The following is a 26771-nucleotide window of genomic DNA, read 5'->3' on the forward strand; positions in this document are numbered from 1 at the left end:
TATACTGATAGGTAGAGAAGCTAACAAAGCTTTAAGACTTAGGATGTAATTTTCATATCTGAATTATTTAATGTGTGTGTGTGTGTGTGTGTGTGTGTGTGTGTGTGTATGATAGAGAATGTATATGTGTATATGTATAGGCCTGGGAGAATTTCAGGTCAGAAAATCACATTGACATATTAGCTCCCGGTGTGTCTAAAACGGTGTAATTAACAACCCCTTTAGCTTACATGATAGGTAGGGTTGGACCTTTTTTTCTATATCCCTTTGAATAGACTGAGGTACTTTGCTATAACTTACTCAATATGGAAAGCGAGTATATTATAATAATATTAACATATAATACACATAAGTTAATATATAATATATAAATTAATAATAATTTTTACTAATAGCTATTATGCTTCAGGAACTAGGTTAGGATTACACATATGATATCGTTACTCCTCACTGTTGTACTACAAGGTAGTTAGTATTATTAACCACATTTTAGTGACAAGGGAACAGATATGGAGAGCAAGTGAGCTAGGAAGTGGGGAAGTAGGGTTTTAAATCTGTGTTTGCTTGCCTTGAAAGCCCACACTCTTCCTACTCTTCCAAACACTGTTGTATTGGAAGCCATTTACAAGAACAGAATTTCCATGTAGTTTGCAGAACAGAGACATAGTGGCGAATTTCTGTAGATTGGAGAAAAATTAAGTAATTTCAGAGTGTGAGGGGCTATTTCTGGGTGTAGTCAGTGGACTACAAGTTCCAAAGGAATAGTTTTCAAGTTATCTCTTTTTCTTCTACTCTCAGTATTAGAGGGAACACAGTGCCAGGAGCCCTCAAATACAAGTGTTCCCTTGCCAAGGCCATCAGATGATTTCACATTCAAAGAGACATTTGGAAGTGGCTTGGCAGCATTCGGTGAAGCATTTGCTCTTTAGCAAATGGATCGAGCTACCACACCCCCCTATCACCATGGCACTACACGTGGATACAAATTAATTAAGTGACAAAAGGAGAGAGAGGGAGACAGAGGGTGTTCTAGCATCCTCTCTGCACTGCCTACTCCCAGGCCTGAGAGTGTCCCAATATGACATTAACAAACTGAAGGATGATCGCTTCATCCCAATCCCTTTCAGGCAATGGTCCTGCGAACATTTTGCAGGTGACAGGCTGCACTAGTCACCTGACAGTGCTGGGCTGCTACTGGAGTGCTCCATAAATGTCATGCTGATAAGACCATCTTGAAACAGCAGGAGATAGACTAAAACACTAAAGTAAGTGACTCTGTCTACTCCATATCAAATCCTAGGGGTTTCAGTTAAATGGATATTTCTGTAATGCTTCGTTTTTTGTTTCAAAGAACCAACACATTCATATGTATGAAAATTAACACTCTCCTACTACCATTTTTTTAATCCAAAGAAAAGCTTATTAAAATAACTTGCAAAAACTCTCAAGCTGGCAATGTAACCTAGTTTTGAGAAAATAGTCAATAAACTGAAAATTCATTTTGCCTTTCCTTTCATCATCAATCACAAAATTTCTCATTAGTTTAAATGTATTTTCCCGATCCTGGACAACACTGACAGTCTCCCACCCGACTATTTTTGTAATGGCCAAACTAAGGGATAAGTAAAGAGTCCATCGACACTTTTTTTGGTAAAGGATGAATAAAGTTAGAAATGTTTCTAAACCAAACCTGCTAAAGTAGAGTGAAGTTATATATCTCAAAAAGTGACTATGTGATCTTTACTAACAACTTTAACTTTCTAAGAGTCATGCCAGGCTGGGCCAGATTTCCCCAGTCTTCCAGAGAAGTTGGAATGGCTTGTTAGATCCTGGAACAAGTCTTCCTTGCAAGTCTGAGGGTAAATGCAGATTGTAGATTTGCATTTCTCTATTTACCCACCAATATAACATCCCTCATCTGTTCAATGTCACCTTCAGAACAGAGGTTCTGAAGCTGAACTAGGAGTCTTTTATTTGGTTACCTTTACACTTGTGGTACTTAAGCAAAAATGTATTTCAAAACAAAATCCTCGTTTCCTACCAGCCTGGAATGGCATATATCATCTGGTTGTACTTCATAATTAAAGCAGAGATATTTTTTTATATCAAAGTAGGCATTATTTTTCCACTCCCTTTTGTTCTGAAGAAACTTAATTAGTTCAGTTTCTGTTTCAGACTAACTTAAATATTTCATTTTTCAGTTAACTTTTCAAAGCCACGGAATTCAGGAAAGAGGAAATGCCAAACACTTGAAATGAAAACCACTTCACTATCAGATTTAATTCCAAGGCCTTAGAAAGGAAAAGCAAATCTAACCAGGAAGATGTTAAAGAAACTTTTTCAAGTGTTAACAGCATTTGCAGCTGTTTGTCAGGAGGCACTTTGTTTTTCACTCTAATTGCCATGTATATCAAACCAAATGAAAACATAGAGTTCAAGAAACAGCTCTGACAATGAAGACTTATTAAACCAACAGAGCTTTAAAATAATTTGTGTGTATGTGTGTGTGCACAGGCACACATGCTAGAAAGAGAAACAGATAGAAAGTTACATATACTACTTTAAAAAATCTTACAATATTTCGAAGCTACATCTTTGAAAGTTTGAGTTTCTACTTATTATTGCTAAGTTCTACTTCCTCCCTTTAAATGTCAAATCAGACTCCTGGAATGAATGGTTAGTAAACTTCAACCAAGGACCAAGTTCAGCCATGACTGCATTTGATTTGGCTTGATGGGCACATTTATATCTTAACTGGGTGATACCCACATTTACATCTTAAAAAGAGAAAACAAAGGTATAAGGTTAACATCACATATAATTCAGCCTTCTAGAAGGTCACAAGAGAGTCATGCATCAGTGAAGGTTTTTGAGATTTTAACCTCCCCATAGTAGGCATTAACTCCAAAGCAGGTTATATTACTTAGTGATCCTGCCAATATAATGCATATTTCTATTGAATTGGCAGTGATATTCCAAGAAAATTCTTCATTAAAAGCCCAGCTGAGCTCCCAGCTATTAGCCATTATCAACTGCCAGCCATGTGAGTGAACCACTGTGGATGTCTTGCCCAGTGATGTCCTCAGATATCTTTGACCATAGTTGCTAGCTGGTCACAATCACACAAGAGACCCCAAATGAGAACCTTCTAGTTGGGACCCTTCTAACTACAGACACCCATGAGAAACAATGATAAATTATTGTTTTAAGCCACTGAGTTTAGAGTAGTTTGTTTTGGAGAAAACAGATAATTGGAACATGGGGCAGGAGTAGAATCTGAGCCCAAGGCATTGATGGATCTGCAACATCTTGGAGGCAAAAAAGACGGAGAAGTAAAATAGATAATTTCTTCATTCATCACGTGAGACACCTTTGGATGAATCATAGCAAAGGGATCTTATGTGTAGTAAACCACACACTGGATTCTGGGGGAAAATGTATACAATTATCATCTGTATACAATAAACTTGGGAGAATCATGTACCTGCTACAAGTTTTCAAGATCTTCAGGACTCTACACTGTGGCCCTAAGGGCTTTGTGTGGGACCAGGTAAGGAACACAGTCTCTGGGGCAGAATGATGAGATATGGAGGAGTACTAGTTACACAGATCTGAATGCCAATGAGACTTACCAATAAAAAGAATGTGACTTTTGAAATCTAAACAGGTAGGCAATGTAAATTATGGAGTTTGGTGGACCATTCTACTTATATGCATTTTATGGTACTGCTTCAGCCTAGGTTGATACATAAGGAATCAAAAATGTACTCAGATTCTGGGGATCTCACATGGCTCATACCCTTTTGAACCCATCCCAGTTTGGAATCTTCAGAAGGAAGGACTTCCCGTCCCTTTTTATCTCTTGGAAGTAATCCTATGCTCTAAGACACTACAGAAATTCTAGGCAGTCCCAGACTTCCCAACATCTACTCATTTTTGTCCCAGAATTTGCACTGCTGAACCATTTATTCACTCATCAACTGATTCACTCAAATACAAAGAGGAGGAAGAAGAATTCGGAAAAATCCAAATGAATAATTTCCAAAAACCCCTATTAGGATTTGATTGTAATTAGCAATGCAAACATGTAAAAGAAAAAAAGCTACTGAGGTCAGCTTGGGTGATGAAAGGAGGGGAGAGCACTACAACTAACTTTGATTCCAAAGACTTTTTCTCTAGGTCACTTTTCTGGGGGTTGATACCTATGGGAAAAGGAATTTACAAATGAAAAATGTTACACAGTCCAAATTTTGAAAAATTTGTGGTCTATTTTCATTTGCTTCTGGAGATCTTTTTTCACTGAGTTAAAATATTTTTTGAAAAATGAATATTATAAATAACTCATTAACCCTCAAAAATCCAGAAGATTATTACTTATAATACTTTTTTGAGTATTAAAGAGACAGTGAGAAGGGAACGGAATTTGATGTTGCAAACTAACAAACTTCAGTTACAAAGACTTTCTTACCATGATACCTGTATGAAGCATTATGTAATGCACAGTTTGAGTGACATCAGCTGCATGAATCAAATTGTGATACGGATTTTTGTACTTGCTGTAACCAACTTCTAAAGCTTCTGCAAAGGCAATTAGGCAAGAAACAGGAATCTGCAGAAAGTAACAATTATGATTATATTTTGACCAAAAGAGTGGCACTAAATCAACATGAGCACAAAGATGTTTGGGAATGGGATACATTAGTGAGTCAGATATGGGCAGTAGTTTCTTGAAGTTAAATGTGGATTGTTCTGAAAAAACACTTCATTAACCTGTCAGTTTTCAATGCTGAGAAGGATTATAACCCCCAAGTGTTTAGTTAAGATAGATGAAATAACAGTCTTACCCGTACAGCAATCTTTAAATTTTGTATCTTCCGGAGTCAGATAAGAAGGCTAGTTCTTAAAGGGGTAAAATTTTCCAATTACAACTGTTGAAGTCTAGTTTTTCTATCGGTAATTCAAGGGGGTTAAAATAAATGACCTCCCAGTAAATTCTAACTCTAAAAATAAACACGATTCCATAGATACAGGCTCAGAAATCTGAATCAAATCTGTTGCTGAGATGGCTCTAAGTGAAGTTAATTAGAAACCCTTTCATTTCAATTTAAGAAAAGCTGCCAATAATGGTTCATTCTGCATTTTAGCAAAATCATATTTCTTTAAGACATAGATTCCAATCTTTACATGAGTGTTCTGTGAATAATTCAGGGGGATGTTTGTATCTTGTTGGAATGAGTCTATCATGGCCTTATGATACCCCAGTGGATATATAGAAATGTCAGTGATTTGTAGAGAATGGCTATATCAAGTGGTGAACTCATCCCCTTAGTTCTGTGATCTGACAACCCAGAAACATTTTTAAATGAATTGATTAATGACCCAATGTTCTGCATTTTCATTCCTATTCAGATAACTCATTCTAAGAGCATTTTACTTTTGTTCCATGTTTCTGACCTTGAAACGGTTGATAAGATCATATCTGGTAAATAGTTCATAAATCATAAACTTCAGACTATGTTCTCCACTTGCTTCATTCAAGGCAAATACATCAAAAGACCATTTATCAACATCCTGTAGTAGAAAAAAAAGTAAATATTTTAGTTGGCAATATCATATGATTCTGTTTCTTTCTATGAAAAAATTCTTGGAAAGCTCAGGCATTGTACATCCAGCAGGTCAGATTTCAATTCAGCACATCAAACTTCATTTTTACCAGTGTCTGATGTGACAGGGACACTTAGTATCTATGGATCCACAAAAGTGAGGTCAATAATGCTTAAGATCTTCCCCTTAATCCCAAGGTTATCCAATTTGATGCAGTAAACCTGATAACTCTATAACACTGCCCATATTCTTAGTCTCTCTCCAAATGCATGCCATAAATCATTTTCCCAGAGTGGGCCTCATTTCAAGGTGGAATTGCAGGTTATGTGGGTGATGTAATTGAGAGAGAGGGGGAAGATAGCCCCAATTTATCTTTCCCACCCACCCACCTGCTACATTGCTTGAAATTCTACCATTTAAAAGTTACTAATTTGGTTTAAAGATTTGATATTTTATGTCTTTTTTTTTTTTTTTAAGATGAAGATGCCCTAGAGAGACAGAGCCTCTCTCTCTCAGTAGAGTACTACTGCCTTATTACTCACTCTAACCTTGGCTGATTCATTTTTATGTTCTACCAGGGTCAGATTGTAAGATAAAGGAAGTGGGTCTCTTGATTGAGGGGGAGGTTAGGAATTTCGGCATTTCAGGCAATTCCCCGGGGAAGTGGTCAGGCCTGTAGGGAAATAGATACCCTAGGAAAGTACCCCCTAACTGTGGGAAAGAGGGCAATGAGCAGGTATATCCAACCACCCCAGCCACCTCACGATTTTGATTCAGGTAATTCCAGGATAAAAACTTGCAGAGGGTTCCACAAAATGGACTTGTAGCAAGTGGTATCAGTACATTAAGGAGGTATTAAGTACATCAGTACATTAAGGTAAAGTTTGAGTTGTAATAGTAAATAAATCACTGAAACTTAAAAATCTACAGAAATACAGCAGAATCAGTTCTAATGATTATCATAAATTATTAGTAAAGAAGGTCTAGTGTTTGCATACATACAACAGGTTTAGTATTGAAAAGTAAGTGGACAACCTTAAAGCTATACATTAATTTTGAATTTGAGCAGGCCCTGTTTAGAACTTCATTCATTTAACACATTTCACAGAGGCCAACAATACATGCTGTAACATGCTGAAACTAAACTGAAAATCTGATAAAAAGTATCCAAACCATCTCTTAAAACTATTTCTTTCGACAAATAGTAACAATAACATCAAACGTGTTTTTAATCATTTCAAAACACCAGTGAAATATTTTTTGGTTTCCTTGTGTACCTTTGTTAAATTCCTTGCATTTAGCCCTAATTTGATCCCGAAATACTTGCTTGATGGGTTTGTAAATTTAAAAATCTCTCAAAGTTCTGTTAGAAGGCATTTAGCATCAATAAAGCTCAAAGGAGACCAACAAATCTCATCAAATTCCAAAGCTAACACAGAAGAATTAGTTCAGACTGTTACAGGCTGCTATTTACAGTTCCCACTAGGGGTTTCCCACTGAGTAAAAGCTTTGCTCTCCATTTTGGGGGATTTTTTTAATCAACAAGGGTGATTTACATCTGTAAACTACTGCAGATGTTTGGCTTTTACTTTGTCAGATTGAGAACAAACAAGACAAGGAAGTATCTCAGGAAATTAGAATTATTAAAACATTCTTAACTTAGTGATAATTCTCTTCAAGCTGTTAGTTCATGTTTTCCCTACACTACATTTTAGAAAAATGTTTACATTCTCTCATACCACAATGCTCTGTTAGCTGGTTTCTAAGAAAAATAAATAAAAATAAGTAATTTTCTTGCACACAGTTCAGGAAATAATGAGGAAATCAAAATCTCTCAAGAGCCAAGGAGTAATTAATATCTGATAATGTGACATTTCAGTTATATACTTGCCTCTATTATCGCTTTAGAAACATGAATATAAAAAAGTTTCTAAGAAAAACAAACTACCTTTTTAAATGAATAAGATTAAAATCTAATATGCAGCAGAGAAAAAACAAATGCAAAGGGGTTGCTTTAAAGGAAATTAAAGAAGAAAAGAAAGCAATATAGATTTAAACTAGGAAAGGAGTTTAATAAATCAAAAATAAAATAACCCAATATATTCTGTTGCTAGTATTCTTTAAATCTGTGGTTAATAAAGGAAAACCACCATAAAACTGTTAGAGGAGACAAAGTTGAATTTTCTACCCAAATTAAGTGATGGAATGAAATAAGGAATGTAGAACGATGAGCCTACAAAATGCCTCTTTAGTAATAAAGTCTAGGAATAGTGTGTGCGTGCACACACACACACATGCAATGGGAACAAGCAAGTCAAAAACTTTCACCACTTCAGATTTTCAACTCTGGTTATTTCTAACACATATAATAACTGCAGTTGGGCCTCAGACTAGGGCAGCCACAGGGAAAGCCAGAGACAAAAGATATGAATTTCTTTTTTGTTTCCTTTCTTAATTTTATCTTACTTTTTATATTTTCTCGGACCTAAAATTCTAAACAATTTTACTCCATGTAAGTTTTGCCTTTAACCGTAATTGACTGAAATATCTTTTTATTTATAAAGCATTCAACTCTTTCATAATATACAGTAACAAAATATGTGTATTCTGACAAGTGCTGGTGCCATCTCAAAACTGAATTCAAGATCCACCTAAATAAAGCACGAAGAGGAAGAAAACATCACAGACACGTGTGTGTGTGTGTGTGTGTGTGTGTGTGTGTACGTATTGATATAGTTTGTTAGTGTAAATTGATCCTCATTTAAATCTACAATGAGTCATGACTTGAAACACATGACATTTTGTAAATGGTTAAAATATTTTTTACATTCCAACATGTAAGCTGCAGCAAAGACCTGTTCTCATTTTCTCCTAGCCCTTTTAAGGAGATTAGAAAAAATGACTATTTGAAAAACTAAAATAATTGAAAAATTTTTTTACCTTTAATGTTACTATGACAGCTTCTGGATATGCCAACCCGACCATGTGATAGGATTTTCTGTACATTCTGAAAAAGAAAAATAAGTGTATATGTAAAAATCAGTTACTCAAAGTTTTCAGCTATTTCTTAAGAACAAAGAAAAAATTACCTTTGATTTGTTTACCTTGTATCATGTTACAGTCTCCCTTTGTGGCAACAATGATAACTATTGTCACAGCTTATTAGCATCTACAATGTGACAGATGCAAATAGTACACTTGCATCACAACCACAAAGTCAGTGTGATTTTAGATTCTATGTGAAGAGGTCTTTCCCTAAACGTCATCTTATTAAAAACAGAGACTGTCCTTTGCACGGGCAGCAACAACACCTTTCAGCATGCCACCACGTGCATGACAGCACAGTAGTCTCATTTTGTGTCTATTTGTGTTCCAAAATTTTCAGTCTGGAAGCTGAATGTCATGGAAATGTTTCCTTTACAGGTGTTTTTTTTCCACAAAATAAAAATTACAGGAGGGAATATGCACTATCATCAGAATTTACAGAGCCTTTTTTTTAAGTTAAAAATATTGGAGGAGAACATATTGACAAAAATTGCTTAAGTTTGTTCAAATTGTCATTTAATATTGTTTAATAAAGATTATCCAGAAAGAACAGGGTGTTTCTATTTTTATAATAGCATCAATAACAAAAATATTTTTTATTAATCAGTAATTTGTTGGAGTTTTCCAGCTTCCAATGGACAACCAAGATGACTTAAACCAAATATAAGAAACTCCTCCATTGATTCATGCAAAAATAGAATCAACATGATACCCTAATGGGTCGAAATAGCAATAGGTTTCTAATCAGGACTGAAAGAAACATCGCTCCTCCACAAAGTCCTGTGAAGAAAGAATTTAACTGATTATTAATCATGTCCCTTAATTTTTATATTGTTAGTCTACAAGCAAGCTGCATTCCCAGACTATACTGCAGTAACTCTCTTCCCAAGATGCCTGGACAAAACCATAATTTAATGATTATATCTTTAATTTATATTGGGGGTCAATATAAGAAATAAAAGAACATAAGAACATATTCTGCATCTTTTATAAAACCACTATGGGAGATACTAACCTTTTGATTCAATGTACCTTATATTAAAAATCCTTAAGATATTACTCAGTTTCTATGTAAAAGCTATCATTTTTTTCAAGATAATAAAAGCCAAGTAATTCTTCATGTTTTCCTTTTTAATCTTCACTTCTTGGAAGCTTAGAATTAAAATATTGTATTTACTTACATAGAGACTAGACTTCCTTGATAAAGTATCTTCCCATTTTATTACAGAGACCTTGTTACTTTATTTCCATGTTCCCATTTTATGTTTATCTTAAATGACCTTAAATAATTTTTAGGTGTGGCAATCAGTTATCATAAAAATTTATCCTTATCTTCTATCTCAATTGAAAGATTTCTTATAAGAAAGAAAGGTAGGTATAGGTATAATTAGAAAGAGATAGGTATAATTATTCTAATAATGCAGGGCAAGGAAACTATTTAATCACACTACAAAAGGCCCAGAAAATAACTGCTGTCAGTAATGATATTTAGTTCTTTTTTTTTTTTTTTTTTTAGGAAACAAATATCTATTTCTATCTATTTTTTGAATCATTACTAAAAAATGGAAGTATGGGAGAAATGGAAGGATGATGGGCAAGGAAATAAAAAGGTCAGGAATAAGGAACCTTAAAAATTAAGTAACTAAATCAGTGTGACTTCATGGCACAAAAGGCAGTATGATGGAGCAAAGAACACACATGCTTTGGATCGCAGGTTACCCAATCACTAGTGTGACCTCTGGAAAGCTATTTAATGTCAGTCATCTGTAAAATGAGGATAATTTCATGCTTTTTATGAAGAGTAAATGATATAAAGGCCTAGCATAATATTATAAGTACTTGATACAAGAAAGCCGTTATTATCAGTGTTACTGTTCTCATCAATACCATTGGCTCCAATTCTGACGTCCTTCAAGGCTCTTTGGACTCAGTGAGAACTTTAATGTTTCTTAGACTTGGATCAGGTTGAGAAATGAATATTCCTGTATATTCTCATTATATGCAATGTAAAGAAAGACAAGGAAGAAGATTACTCATCCAAGGAGAAGGAGAAACTTCCCCATTATCATTTTCTAACCCTATAATTGGGAATAGCATATTAGGATGAAAACTTAGAAATAGAAAATTAGGATGGAAAATTAGGACTACTCATTCTGGAATCAAATGAATGTGGGAGAAACCTTAATACAGTGGCCTTACACTTGAGTAAAGAGTCACTACATTACAAGTTGCTGAAAAAGAATAATGGATTTCCTGTTCTCCTACAGGTGGTTAAAGTCCAGCTGGAAATACGGTAGATTATTTTTGGAAGGTTTTTACTACAGTTACAAAATATAATTCAAAAACTTAAAAAAAAAAAACCCCACTATCTTATGCCAGACACAGTGCTAAGCAAGAGACTATTCAGTGAAGAAAAAGAAAAATATAAGTGCTGTTTTCATGGGGTTTATTCAGTGGCAAAGAGGGACAATAAATAAGAAATAATATATGATTAAAAACAGCACTAAATGCTATGAGGTAAACCACTGGTTGGGATAGAGAAAGTGATAAACAGTATACAGAGTAACCAGGAAAGGCCTCTGGAAAGACAGAAAGGGCTAGCCAGAGTGAAGCGTGGGGAAAATCATTTCTGATAGAGGGAGTAGCAGGATTACTGGTCCCAAGGGAAGCAAGAGTTTAGGGATATTCATGGAGTTGAAATCACACTGGTATAGATATTCAGGTAAGGGTGAAGTAGCATGAGATGAGTCTAGAAGGTAAGGGGGCCTAGTCATGCAAAGCCATGATACAGAAGTTGCCTTTAATACCAAGTGTAATGGTGTATCAAGTGAAATGGTAAAAACAATCAGATGGTTTTAAGCTTAAGAATGACGGGAACTCATTTATATTTTAAAAATCACTATAGAATGACTTGTTTGGAGAGGGCAAGTGAGGAAGAGGGGAGCCTAGTTGAAAGCTATTGTCATATTTCTGATGGCAGGTGACAAAGGCTTAGTTTGGGGTTGCAGGAGTGGAGTTGAGAAAGTTGAGTAGGCTCAGGATACACTGCGGTAAGCAAATTGCCTGGACCTGCTGAGGTATTGATTCTTGGGAGGGGCTGCTTGAGAGAAGACTCAAAAAGACTTTCTAAGTTTCAAGACTGAAGATGATTGTTTTTGAAAATTCAAGATAAACATATCTCACTCTGTTTACTCACTTACTAATGGGGATTCAAAAGTAATTTAAAAATTTCATTTCCATGTGTTTTCAGCACATTGATTTCTTCAAGACTGCTTGCTAATTTAGTTAGCTTAGGTACGTTTTGATATTTCTGTGTAGCATATAAAAAAAATGAAAGTTTAACGTGTCAATATATTTCACAGAATTTGTCTTGATTTTTCTATTTAATGGGAATGGAAATTTAGTTGGTTTACTTTTATAATTTACACTTCTTTTCAGTTTGCCAAGTTCTGCAATATTTTCTTAAACAAAAAAGACAAAATATACATTCCTTCATTAAAGCAAACATGCTCTCTTTTTTCTCTGATTCTCTCACTGACTTTCTGAACTATGATTTAGATGTTTTCAAATTGATATTAAGGAAAATCAATAATGTCATACACTTGCCTAAGTTGTTTTAAAAAATAGGAACATAATTACAAAAATTATTTCTCTCCAGCCCTCTCTACCTCTCTGTTTCAGATTTCTGGTCCCACCTGGCAGAGTTGGGAGCAGTTTATGCACTAGGGGTGGGGGGGTTGTCATCTCACCTAACTCATCATGATTATTATGCTCATAATGCTTATTATGAGGGTTCTTTTATCAAAGCCAACTAGATATAGTCAGGAAATAGTCAAAATAATTTGAATAATCACTGAGTGGTTGTTATTTTGGGTAATATAGTCATAAACCAAGATCCTAGATGCTTCATGTCTTATGATTATAATACATCTTTAAATCACATCGAATACTTCCTGCAATGCATTGTCATTTAGATTTTTAGAAACCCAAGAGTGCTTCTCATTGTTCTGTTAGCAGAAGAAAACGAAAGTCTATAAAGTTCATTAGAGGTAATGACTAGCGATGTCTGAAGATAAAAAATGATGTGGTCTCCCTTAAATTTAATTTTAGATACATTGATAAAAAATTTCTCTGTTCCTCGATTTTATTTGTTTCAAAAATGTTAAAATAACCTTTTTATGTATAATTTAATGTAATGTAATTGTTTTTTAATCCAAGGGATTTCTAAGAACTAGTTTTCAACATTGTCAGATATAAGATGTTATTTCAAGTCTTTTTGTAGTTTTAGTTCTGAAACATCTTGTTTCCAGACAGAAAAATAAGCTGTGTTCTTAAAGGCTAAAGAATGTAAAGTTGGGTCATATTAACATGTATTTCACTTTAGAAACTCTGGTGTTTCTAGGGGCCAGCAAGTGACAGAAATGCTTCAGTGACAGAAAGGTTGAAAAGCTCTTCAAGTAAAGTGGACATGAGAGAGCTTTCTTCCACAATGGTAAGAGAATGGTCTTTTCTTTTTAGTGCCAAGAAAAGGCCTGCTTGATTTTGGTATGTAGTACAGAACTTATTTTATTGGGAGTTACATTGTATTTGGGTAAAATTAGATGTAAAGCATATAAATGTATTATTAGGTGTAAAGCATATAAATGTGTTTATAAATGTATTATAAACAGTTATTCACAAAAGTTCATTTGAGGAGAATGGTCATTCAAAAGTCTTTGCTTTTAGTCTTTATGTCAATTTAAAAATAAATGAAAATAATAAATCCAGGACAAGATATTTTTGTTATAGGTAAATTCATCCTAAAGTCCTAAATCTGTTCATTCCAATTATACTTATGATTACAGTGTTCCTCAATAAATAAAATACAGGACTCTCATAACTTTGATATAGTAAGTATATTTGCTGCCTTTTAAATTTTGTCTTGAGATACCAACAACTTCACTTACCTTTCCACAAAAATTCCAGCTTGAACAGCATGCACAATGCTTCGAAATCTTGGTTTTTCCTCAGATCTCTTTTTCATCATCCCCATTTTCCGTGTAAAGGTGGAAGCCAACCAGTCCCGGACTTCCGATGGGACCGAATCCGACTGAATGTCACTGAGCTCATCATCAGTATCCAGCAGTCGTCTACAAAAATTTATAGTGGTTAAACTTTAGGAAAAAGTGAAGAAAAACTAATAACAAAACAAGCATGGCAATAGGATTTAAAGTGTAGCAAGTCACTCTCTGATCATCTTTTAATATGAACTGTCTTAAAAAATGATTGGGTTAATGTTTTGAAATCTCTGAATTTCTCAAATTGGTCATCTTCTGAGGGCAAAGACTAATGGACTTGAACATTTGAGCATTCCCAAACATTTAAGTACAATGATATCAGTCTGGAGATATGGATTGTATTAATATATTTATAATATATTAATATATAATAATATATTATTCCAATAATGAATGAAACTAAGATAAGATAGGGAAGAGAGTTCAGAAACAGAGGTCTATTAAAGGAAGCAATTGGAGTGGAAAGAAAAAGGGGAGTCGAAGCTATAAAAGTTGTCTTATATTTAATAAGCTTGTGTATATTGAGTACAGAAAGTACATGCTATTTGAATAAGGCCTTGGAGTTTACAGAAGTCATTCACATGTGTTATTTTATTTGATGGGTATCCCTAAATTTTAGGAAAATAATAACTTGAAAAACAAACATGAAAACAAGTGGATTATTTTGAAAGCGAATTTTAAGTGATTTAGCCAGTGTCAGGTGGAAAAGTTAAAGCAAATGCTGTCTTGAGGGTGGAGATCTGATGGCCTTAGAACTGCTGGCTGAGGAAATCAGCTGTGTGAGGAGGAAGTGACCAGGAGCTGAAAGCACTGCCCTGCCACTCTCCAGTATAAGCTCCGGGTAGATGATGTGGACAGGACTGACCAGTAACAATAGCTGCATTAAGGCTGGGCAGCGCCAGTGATCCAGAACTTCCTACAGGTCTGAACTGGCAAGATAGTGTGAAAGGCTCCCCACAAAATACAAAAGGGACTTTACAGAGCAATTGAGCTTTGCCTTCAGGAAGAATACAGGCCAGCTCTGGCCGTTGCTTGACTAGGTTTTTTCCTTGTTGGCACACCAACTTAATAACTCAGAGCTATTTTGGGCGCACTTTAGCTTTGACCTTTGGGTTCCATTCGCGCTGGTAAATTTCTTTGCACAGAGTGAGGCCTAAGGATTATGAGCCGATGGAAGGAAGGTAGCCAGAGATGACAGCGAGTGCTACAGCCTTCAGAACAAGTCACACATCATCTCCAGAGAGCAAAAACTACCAAAAAGAGACTCAAAAGATAATATGACTTCCTCTATATGCTACTGTTTATAAGCATATAGATGTCAGTCATTTGCCAATATTTATTTTTCATAGTATTAAATAAGTGTGAATGCATTTATGAAATGCCTTATGAAAAAATATACACAACTTAAGTGCTAGAGTTATAAAATTATATGTATACATATGAAGATAAAAAAGACATAGTTGGAAGTTAATATTGAAGCTGGGATGAAATGAGAGAGTAGCATTGACATATATACACTACCAAATGTAAAATGGATGGCTAGTGGGAAGCTGTTGCATAGCACAGGGAGATCAGCTCGGTGATTTATGTCCAACTAGAGGGGTAGGATAGGGAGGGTGGGAGGGAGACGCAGGAGGGAGGGGATATGGGGCTATATGAATACATACAGCTGATTCACTTTGTTTGTTGTACAGCAGAAACTAACACAGCATTGCAAAGCAATTATACTCCAATAAACATATTAAAAAATATTGATTAATACTTACCCTAAATCATATTTAATTTTCATTCGGCTCTTACGTTTGGATGATTTTCGTTTATACTTAACACATGGACATCATAATTCAAAGCAAGATATTTTTTTTCTCCTTTTGACCATTTAAAATTAGATTCCTTAGCCAATTACAGCAAGTCACTGCACTACATGCTTTGAAAATTTCAGGGCTTATGCCATTTCTATTATTATTGAATATGCCATTTCTATTATTCCTTATGCAGTGATCAAATAAAACCACAGAGCAGGACAGATGGAATCATTGTGGTGTAATCCTGTGATGTCACCATGCTCCAGGAATTCTACTGCTGTCTTGTTTTATTAGCTACTCTAAGTAGAATGACAGACATATAGTAATGGTTGCCAATTGCTCCTTTGCAAATCTGATGTGGATGACTTTAGGGCTATATGTCCTAAAATCATAAATTATCCATGACAGATCATCAAATATGACAAAATCAGCATATGGAAATGAGAGTTCATATAGGGATGTGGTACCCAGGAGTCTGGCAATCCCTTAGTCATGATGCATGATGTCATTTATTGAGAATGAAATAAGATATAGTTTCAGGGAAAAAAGAGTGATATAGATTAATGACTGAATATAGAAATAAAGGGAGAGAGTACATAAAGAGAAAAGCATGAAATATTCTATTGTGTAACTAAAAAAGGAAATCTTGAAAAAGCAAAAAATACCTCTGTGATGGTTAATTTTATATGTTCACATGGCTAGGTTATGATGCTCAGCTGTCTGGTCAAACACCAGTCTAGATGTTGCTGTGAAGGTATATTTTAGATGTGATTAACATTTAAATCAATAGACTGAGTGGAGCAGACTACCCTCCATAATGTGAGTGGGCCTGATCCAATCAATTAAAGGCCTTAAGTGGTAAGGCGGAGGTCCCCCAAAGAAGAAGGAATCCTGCCTCCAGACTACTTTCAGACTCAAGATTGCAACATTTACTGCTGTCAGAATTTCCAGCCAGTGTCAGCCTCCTTTAAAGTATAAGTCAGACCATGTCAATGCCTAATTCATACAGCCCTATGTAACTCACCACAAGCTATGTCTCTACCTTTATCTTTTAACAATTTCCACCTTATTCATTTTGCTTCAGCAATGCTGGCCTCCTTGGTATACTCAAACCTGCCAAGCTTGCTTCTGCTCAGGGTCTTTGCACTTGCCATTCCCTCTGCTTAGAATCTCTTTTTCAAGATGCGTGGATCATTTCCTCACTGCATTTAGGTAGAAAGGGCTTCACTGACGCCCTTACTCAAATAGTAACACTTTTATTCTCTTTATCCTTCTATAGACTTCTTAGCACTTACCACTGCTGATGTCATGCCATATGTTTATTAGTTTGTTCATTCATTTTATGATTTATCCACTAGACTGTAAAGACCTCGAGATCAGAGAGTCGGTCTGTTCTTGTGCACTGTTATATCACCAGCATGTACAACAGTGCATGGCACAGATTGGGGGGATCAACAACTAGAAATATTTACACTAAACTATTACAAGTGACTATCTTTGAGGAGTGGAGTGAGAATGGAGATGGTATAAGAAATTTTAGTCTTTTAGAGTCCCATATTATCTGATTGATAAGAGCAGCACCATCCTGGGAGTAGTTCACTATCGTCCATCATCTCTTCATTGCCTTTAGGTTAATTTGCCCTTGAACAATCTCTTTACAATTTTTGAGGCAAATTATAGGGAAATGTATATTTGACATGGAAAAGATATTAGACATTTTTCTGGATTAAAGACTTAAATGTAAGACTGGATACTATAAAACCCCTAGAGGAAAACACAGGCAGAACACTTCTTGACATAAATTGCAGCAATATCTTTTTGTCTCCATCTCCTAGAGTATGGAAATAAGAACACACACACACACACAAACAAATGGGACCTAATTAAACTTAAAAGTTTTGCACGGCAAAGGAAACCATAAACAAAACAAAAAGACAACCTACAGAATGGGAGAAAATATTTGCAAATGATGTAACTGACAAGGGATTAATCTCCAAGATATACAAACAGCACATACAGCTCAATAAAAAGCAAAACAAAACAAAACAAAACAATAAAAAACTGGGCAGAAGATCTAAATAGACATTTCCCCAAAGAAGGCACACGGATGGCCAAAAGGCACATGAAAAGATGCTCAACATTACTAATTATTAGAGAAATGCAAATCAAAACTACAGTGAGGTAACAGCTCACACCGGCCAGAATGGCCACAATCAAAAAGTCTGCAAATAATAAATGCTGGAGAGGGTGTGGAGAAAAAGGAACCCTCCTACACTGTTGGTGGGAATGTAAATTGATGCAGCCACTATTCAGAACAGTATAGAGGTTTTTTAAAGAACTAAAACTAGAGCTACCATATGATCCTGCAATCCCACTCCTGGGTATATATCTGGAGAAAACTGTAATTTGAAAAGATACCTACACCCCAATGTTCATTACAGCACTGTTTACAACAGCCAAGACATGGAAACAACCTAAGTGTCCATCAACAGATGAATGGATAAAAAAGATGTGGTATATTTATACAATGGAATATTACTCAGCTATATAAAAGAACCTATAAGGGAAAAGAATCTGAAAAAAAAAGATATATATGTATGTATTACTGAATCACTTTGCTGTACATCTGAAACTAAAACAACATTGTGTATCAACTATACTTCAATAAAAAAATGTAAAAAAAGAAAAGATATTAAACATTTCTAATAGCATTTTGAATTAATGGCCCAGGAAAGAAACATTTTAAAAATTGTATGCACTGTTTACATGCCTTCAGCCAAGGACCTCAGTATCTCTGTTAAGTATCAGTTATCAGAACTAACTCTTTTAGGCTCATCTATCAAGTAGAGTATGGTAAGAAATTCCTAATAAAGACACAAATAATTTGTATCAAACTATTTAAGAGAATTTTTCAAGTTTGGATAGAAGAAAGTTGAAAGGCAGGTAGATAAAACTTAAATTTAAATGAATTTAAAAAATAAACCGACACACCTAATGGCACATATTTCTCCTCTCTCTCCCTTATTTATTTTCCCTTTCCCTGGCACCTGCCCTGTATACTGTTTCTTCTTCTGAGCACCACAAGGAGCTCTTCAGATTTCATTTGACCATGCTAGATAGGGCAGGAATGAAAACTATAGTATAATATCAAATAGTAATTCTGGGCTTTTGTTAGAGAATTATCAGAGACAATTTTTCTATACATTTATCTAAGATGTGAAGATATCTAAATACTTATATAAGATTATGTCACATGTAAAACATATGACTACATTCTGCCTTCATTTCGTTTTTGACATAAATTTGTGCAAGTAGCTTGATAAAATGAGATCTCAAATACTATAATGAATCTTGCTTACAAAACATCCAACAGCTCAATTGCTCTTCATCCTAGGGCTGGATGGCAGGGTGAGCAGAATTGCTTACTCCATGAAGGCTCTTAAAAATGAAGACTTTGTGTTTAAGAAACTTACAACATGAAAAAAAAAATCATTGGTACATTTTCCTTGGGAATTCTTAAAAGGCACTATACAGAAAAGAACGATAGGAGTATGTGTGTAAAATGTTAACACTATGGACCTCTGAAAAATGCTTCAACTGGTGTTTGATGCAACTCTTTTTTTTTTTAGTCCCAATGGAGTCAATAAAGCAGAAAGTGAGGGGTCCCTAAACATAAGCTGTGGGTCAATGGGGGGCTGGCAAGCTGTGAAAACTGACCCTGCATCCAATCAGCGCTGTACTGATCTTTGGGAGCTATTTATACTCCAAATTTTCTCTTGAAATCAGATGACACAACTCCCAAAGGGCTTATATTTTGAACTAGAAAGTTTGTAGGAAAAGGGAATAAAGAAAGGCGGCCACGGAAGGAGAGGTCATGGGATTTTGACTCTTACAGTGATATCAGTGAGAATATTTCTGTCCACAGTAGACTCTTGGAAAATGGTTACACTCGTGTACCCACACAGTTATTTCCAGGCAATCGGTGCCCACATTTACACCTATTAAGTACTAAAATTCATCTGCCGGATGCATAATTGCCGGAAACTGGCTTCTCAAGTTTGAAATTTTCTTTTTCCTGCTGTATTATTCTTATAAAGGAACACACTTCAACAAGAAACTAACTCATTCAACTCTGCCTCTAATATCTGCTGGGCTCAGGGTAGGAGCACATTTCTCCAAAATACCACATTAAATATTTAAAAGTTATATATCAAGTGAACAAACATGATATTTGTTCTATCCTTCTACCTTTTAATGTTTCATAAAAGTCTGACAAGTTGTGTTGGAAATGAGAATTCTCAGCTCTTTGTGTGACAGGGCTGGGCCAGTGGGCTATGGCTGGCTCTCTGCACCTGCCTGCCTCCTGCTCAGGCCCTCACTATATGAGTAGGTGGACGTCATGGCCCCAGTACAATCTCCATCAACCCATCCAGCCTTGAAAGCAGCTGCTTCTTGGCCACTCTTTAGGGGTGGAGGGGTGCACACACCAACAGTGTCCTGAGCCCCCTCAGGAGGAAAGACCTAAGGAGGAGACCCATTAAGACTTAGGAGACCTTTGGGTAGAGAGTGCCCAGGATATGGGATGCTTACCTACTACGAACCAGGCAAGGAGCCAAGGTTTACTTCATTTAATCTTCCAAGCTTTACTTCATTCCTTCCTCACTATGTGGAAGACACAATTATTATCAGTACCCCTATTTTACTGATGAATAAATTGAGGCACAGATACCCTAAGTGATTTGCTCAAATCATATAACTAGAAGTGGCCACGCCATTTTTTGAACTCAAGTCTCTCTGATTTCAGGGTCTGAGTTTTTAATTGCTGAGCTATCCCTCACCTCAAATGTGTGTTTTGCTTACTAAGTGCCCAGACTACCTTCACATTCAAACAATAAAAAATATCAGTAATCATTATTCTCCATCCCATCTCTACCTTGAAATTCAGGGTTAAAAATAATTGATGTTAAAGGAGTTTGGTCCACCAGAGTTTTGGTTGGAGGAAGCTTAAATTTATTTTCCATGATTGGTATGTTGAATCATTTTCTCAGAGAGAAATATATCTGGATGGTAGAATTTCACACTACTTTGAAGTGCAATAAATTAAATGTCAGGATGGAAAGAGGTAATACATTTGAAAAGCCTTATCAACTTGTCTTGTAACCTACTTCCTGAGTACTAAATACATTTGAATTAATTTTTCCAGGCCACCACCCACGCACGTTTATTTATTTATTATTTATTATTTGCCTTGTTTCAAAAGAGACATAAAATGGCAGGCTCACAGATTTATTTCAACAGTTTTTTGTTTCTTTGTGTTTTTTTGGGGGGGTCAGTTTTCTTTCTCTGTCTACCTGATAGCTTTTGTTCAATGTTTCCTTTGGTTTTATTAATCTTTTTCTTTTTAACTATGAGAAGATGAGTATTATATCTGAGTGACTGAAGACTGAACATTTGGGTAGATAAGTCAGTTATGCTGACCTTAGCTCAATTCCAAGAGGCAAATTTGGCCAAAATGAAGTTGACAAAGGAGAGTGTTAAAGTTGGAATGTGGCTTTCTCCAAGCTAATGCCTACAGAGAGCTCTGCACCTCTTCTGTATCCAGCCGAGGAAGCAGAAGTCCAGCAGAGGAGGGTCGTCCCCCAAGACAGGCAGGAAGGTCCAAGAAATGTTGGGGGAGGGCTCTGTGAAGGGGTTAGGATCTCAGAAAGTTAGCATCAAGATTTTGGGAGTCAGTTCAGAGATGGAAGTGGAGGGAACGGGTGAAGCAGAAACTGCCCTAGGCCTCTCTGATGGTTCTTGGCTTCCCACCAGGAAGTCCTTTTGGCTCGAAAATATCTTTGAAAATATTCCTTTAGGCTCAAAGCCTGACATTCCACTAATTATCGATTTTTTTTTTTGATTAGTAAGCATCCTCTGTGGTTAGGAGAACTGCCTCAGGAGTTGGAATCCTGGCTTCATCACCTATTAGTTGTGTGGTCTTGGAAAAAATACTTCATCTGTCTGAATCTGTTTCTTGGTCAATAAAATAGAGATGATAATAATAGTATCCCTAGTGGTGGGGTTGGAGGATGAAATGGGTAAATGCACAGAAAGCATTTAGAACAGTGTCTGACACAAAGCAAGCCCTCAGTAAACTCCCAGCCATTTACACATCCATATGAATTAGTCTAAGCAGATCTCCTATTTCTGAGGTGTAGTAAAAGGAAGGTGTCTGGGGATGGAAGTGTTTCAGACATTACGGGAAGAAATTGGTCAAAGTGGACTTGGGGGAGCCAAAGAACAACTTAACGCATTCTATGGGTTCTGAGGAGGCAGCGGGAGGAACCTCCAAAAATATTTTTTACCTACTTTAAAGTTTTACTGAGTAGAATAGGAAAATTCATAGAGACAGAAAGTAGAATAGAGGTTACGAGGGGCTGAGGGGAGGGGGGGACTGGGACTTTTTGTTTAATGGGTACAGAGTTTCTTTTTTTGGATAATGAAAAGTTTGTGGAAATGGATAGTGGGATGGTTGTACAACACTGTAAATGTACTTAATTCCACTGAATTGTACACTGAAAATTGTTAAAATGGTACATTTATATCTTATGACAATACTATCAATACAATATCTACCATCTTCTCCCTGCCCTACTTTTCAGGAATGATATTTTGCCTCTTCTAATCAAGGGAATGAGACATAGAGGAGGGTATTCCAGGCTCCACCTCAGTAAGTGTTGTTCCAAGGATCACTGAGTTGCAGGCTGAAGACAAAGGTTGGGGCTGCAGCGCAGAGATGAAGCCTAAGGGCTATGGTGTCCCAGGTCTGGGAGAGGTGACCACGTCAGGGACTAAAGGATAGGGCTCCCTCTTCTGTGCCCAAGAGTTGTTGCTTGAGGCGTTGCTAACCTCCAGCGCCCCTTGCTTATTGCTCCCTGTATGTGGTGAAGTTTCCTGACTCGGGGAGGCATTTCAGCTCCCAAGGTCATTTCATATACAACTTGGGGCAATATTTGGGCCACACTCCTTTGGTAAGACCTTAAAATTCTAACCATTAGGTTTCTAACATTCTCCGTACATCTCTCCTTTTGTAGCCTCATTTTGACATCCTCTATAAGTGTGGTCCCTGGACCGGCAGAATCAGAAACAACTGGGAACTTGATAGAACTGGAACTTCAAGGGCTCTACTCCAGACCTGTTGAATTAACAAGCCCTCCAGGAGATTCTTGTGAACACTTTGAGAACTGCTCTTATCCATTCATGACATGTCAATTAATGGAAGAGCTCTGCCAAGAAAGTAAGGTTTAATCCTTTTCTATAATGTGGACTTGGCAGTACTGCTTATTTCCATTTGCCCGTTATTTCACTGTCAGAGGTAGTGTTGGTGAACAATACAGGAAGGGATTGGCAGAAGAATCTCAGTAAAAGTATCTTAATTAGTGAATCTTTTATACTCATTTTATGAATAAAAATGATCTGTATGTTACTGAATTGAAAAATAGAAGAGTCAATTTCTCAATTTTTAAGATCTGCTCTTAGCAACTCTTAAAAATGCGTTGTAGTATTATTAACTATAGTGACCATGTTATACAGAAGTGTCAAATTCTCGGGGTGGGGAGCAGAGAAGGGGTACTAAGAAGAACTGGGGTATATTTGAAGGACATGGGTGTGAGTGAAGACAAGAAATATATTTCTTTCTAAACCAATGAAGCTAAAAGAGTAGGGGCAATGACAAGAAGGAGTTAACAAGGGCCAAACAGAATAGCAAAATAATTATCAATGTATATAGTGTCCTTCATAAATATCTGTTGAATAAGTGAATAAATGTATAAAAACATAGGCAGAGAGTCTCTGGTCTTAGAGGTTATAAAATATTAAGATATTTACAGTGGTTTGGTGAGGAATAAAGTCATTTTTAGTCAGGTCTGCTTCATGGGTGCAAAGATGATATCACAATTAAAAAAAAAATTCCTGTTACCCTGGCCCTTTGTTCGTATAGTCAGCCATGGCTTCATTCATTGACTAGTGTATGACACAGAATAACCTGGGGAAGGAAAAACTCCTGTTCCTGGATTTGACTTTCAAAATCTAGGTCCCAGGGAAGGAGAAAAGGCCCAAGACAATGGAAGAGTATGTGATGAGCCAGAGCAGAGTTTCCATTCCTATTATTATCCAAAGATGCCCTAGGTTAATCCAGAGGAGTCAGAAAGGAAGACAGAAGAGATTTTGAGAAGGGACACTGAGTCCAACCTGAAATTCTCCAAACCAAGACAAACACTGAGTGGGGAAATGGAACACCCAGTACATTTCTAGGATCCTGGAGCAGAAGGATGCTGGATGCCCACTCCACCCCCTAACCCCACCCTTTTATTTAATAAGAAAAAACTTAAGTCTCTGACATCCAGTACCTGATACTTGCCTAAGAACCACCTATGCTGTTTAACTGTATCATGGGATCAATATGTTTTATGAGCTGCCTTGGAGACTCAATCAACCTCTTACCTTGTTTTATGGGAAAATAGATTCTAAGTAGCTATCTTAGATAACAAGCATTTGTGTTAGGATTTCTTATTAGGATAATGTGACTACCTACAAGGATTAGAAATTAAGAACATGGGCTTTGGAGCAAGGCAGACATATGTGGCTAGAAGGATGCTCTCAATAGCAAGTGACATCAAACCTAACCCAAAGTCGCTTAAATAACAGAGGACTTTATTATTTTTCTTAACAAGAAAGTTAAAGGTAGGTAGACTCCAGCAGGGATTTATGTTTTTTAAATCAGCAGGTCAACAATATCATCAAGGACTCAGGTTTCCTCCATCTTTCTATGCTGCCAACTTTAGTGTTAGGTTTAGCTCTAAGCTTGTAGCCAGATGGTTGTATCATTTTCAAGCATGGTACCCAGATACAATCCCCAGACACACAGGACTCCTTTTCTATGGAGAGGAAATCTTTTGCAGAACCCCCATTAGTCTCATTGGCCAGAATTGTAACATATGTCCACATCCAAACTCATTGGTTAGGAAATTGGGAACTAATTACTGGTTTAGGTCAATTAGGATACACTCATTCTGAGCCTGGTGCCAGGACTGGTCTCCCCTGAATCACTTGGCTTTGCAGAGAAGAGTGAATAATTGAAAAAAAAAAAAAAAAGGGTTCTATTGCCAAGGAAGAAAAGAATTGATGTTGGGTATGCTCCATCTCAGTCTGAACTTGTCTCTGATACATAAAGATTATATGATTCTAAGCAAGTGAATTATTTTCTTTATGTCTCAAATTTTTTAACTTTATAGGGAAACTAATACGTTTCTAATTCATAGAATTTTGGAGACTTACTTGTAATCATATATGCAAATTGCATAATGTTGCCTTGGATATAATTAACTGTCAAATAATCTTGTTATTAATATCATCGTTAGAAAAGAATAATATTAAAATTTTTATCTTTTTCAAATCCAGGACATATTCATTTATATTTTATTGATCCAAAATATCACAACAGTAAGATCTTACATAATATGTGGAGCTTTTTATGTCAGTTATCTCTCAAAAGATCTGGTCAGGTTATTTTTTCCCCCTTTCACTAGGGAGGCTGTTTTTGAAAGTTTGCAGAAAGTAACACACCACAGATGGCAGAAAATATGAAAATCAACCAAAATGTATTGCAACTTTTTCTAAGCCTGGTTTTCACACTCAATCTACAGGGTGAGAACAGCCTACAAACACAGCACTCCAAACAGCCACCCCTCCCTACAACTCACACCATAAAAATGGAATTCATAAAAATCATAATTTGCTTTTTAATGATTCACTGATCTCTAGCAATGTCTTAGCACATGCCCTTCAAATTGATTTCCTCAGGGACTCCTCCAAATGGAAACAACTCTAAAAAATACAGGAGCCCAAATTTATAAATGCTCCGCCACTAAGCATATGATAAGCAATAGGCTCTGTCACCCTGGGGGCCAGGGTAGTTTAGGCATAAGCAAGTCTTTACAAGGGACTTTGGGACCGTGGATAAAACCACAGAATTCCAGAACAGGAAGGGACTGGTGACTTCATCTCTGTGTAGAAAACTAATGACTAGAGAAAAAAAAATCTCTTGCCCATAGGCTTGTCATTAGTAGGAGCAAACCTAGGACAGGAGTTGCTCAACATCCTGCACAGACCCTGTTCCAGGTCCCACTGCATGCGGTACTAACATAAACATTTTAGTTTTCACTCTAGAGAAGACATAGTTGTTGTTTAGGAAAGCACTCTCTTCCACTCAATTCTTAGGCATGTGATTTAAATAAAATTGACCTCCTACCCGCCTCATGAGATGCTTGACCAATGAACTTGCACATTCAGTTCTTCTGGGCATGATAGTTTGAGGGATAAGCATATGACCTAACTAGAGCCAATGAAACAGAAAAGTTGTGTTTGTTAGAGCCTCTGGGAAGGAAAGCCTCTCTTATTCCCACTGGATTTGAAGGTGTGAGGATGTAACGCTTGGATACACTGCCCATCTTGTTTTGCTACCCTCAAAGCATCAGAGGTCATTCCAGAGTAATCGAAACAGAGAGATTGATCCCTTGACATCATTTTTGTCCTGATTCACCTATGATTATAGTCAGCACTAGCCATCAACGTTTCAGCAATGAGAGTTTAAGATGGTTTGGTTGGGCTTCCTGTCACTTACAACTGAAATGTTAATGAAAGGTGTTCATTAGTCCAGCTCTTTTCTTTTTTCCTTCTTCCCTACTCTTGCTCTAAATGTTTAAGGAGTACACGTGTGTCAGTGCCATCATGACTTGCCGCTTGTAGTGATTAACCACCCAGGGTTTACTCTCTACATCACATTGATCCATGAGTTTTAGAGCCCATGGTCTATATTTTGGTAAAAATTATTGTCACACTCTTACCCCTGCTGAGCAACTGAGTTTAAAATCAATGCTTACTAATCTTTTTGATTTTACAGTGCTACGCAAGTTTTGCTTATTTGAAGACCCTTAGCTGTGCTCTAGTTAGCTCCATCTTCACCCACATTTTCCACCTATGCTTGGCTATTTGTCTCTTTTCCTAGATAACTTAAGAATAACTTCTTTTTTATTGAAGTATAGTTGATTTACAATGTTGTGTTAATTACTGCTGTACAGCAAAGTGATTAAGTTATACATATATATATTTTTTATATTCTTTTCCATTATGGTTTATCATAGAATATTGAATATAATTCTCTGTACTGTACAGTAGGACCTTGTTGTTTATCCATTCTATATATAGTAGCTTACATCTGCTA

The 26771-nt window shown here is 36.3% G+C and overlaps 1 protein-coding gene across 6 annotated transcripts in view; it reads right to left on the minus strand.

Moving 5' to 3' along the window:
• Positions 1-26771, minus strand: part of PDE1A (phosphodiesterase 1A) — a 362506-nt gene that overhangs the window by 71847 nt on the left and 263888 nt on the right. For all 6 annotated transcript variants that reach the window (XM_057551615.1, XM_007190377.2, XM_007190378.2 and 3 more), the window contains 4 exons: positions 13596-13778; positions 8545-8611; positions 5455-5571; positions 4469-4609 (listed from right to left, as the gene is read on the minus strand). In XM_057551615.1, coding sequence (XP_057407598.1) covers positions 4469-4609; positions 5455-5571; positions 8545-8611; positions 13596-13778 — 508 coding nt within the window. The remainder of the gene's footprint in view (positions 1-4468; positions 4610-5454; positions 5572-8544; positions 8612-13595; positions 13779-26771) is intronic.

The sequence above is a fragment of the Balaenoptera acutorostrata genome, chromosome 8 (genome assembly GCF_949987535.1).
Source record: "Balaenoptera acutorostrata chromosome 8, mBalAcu1.1, whole genome shotgun sequence".
Classification (NCBI taxonomy): Eukaryota; Metazoa; Chordata; class Mammalia; order Artiodactyla; family Balaenopteridae; genus Balaenoptera; species Balaenoptera acutorostrata.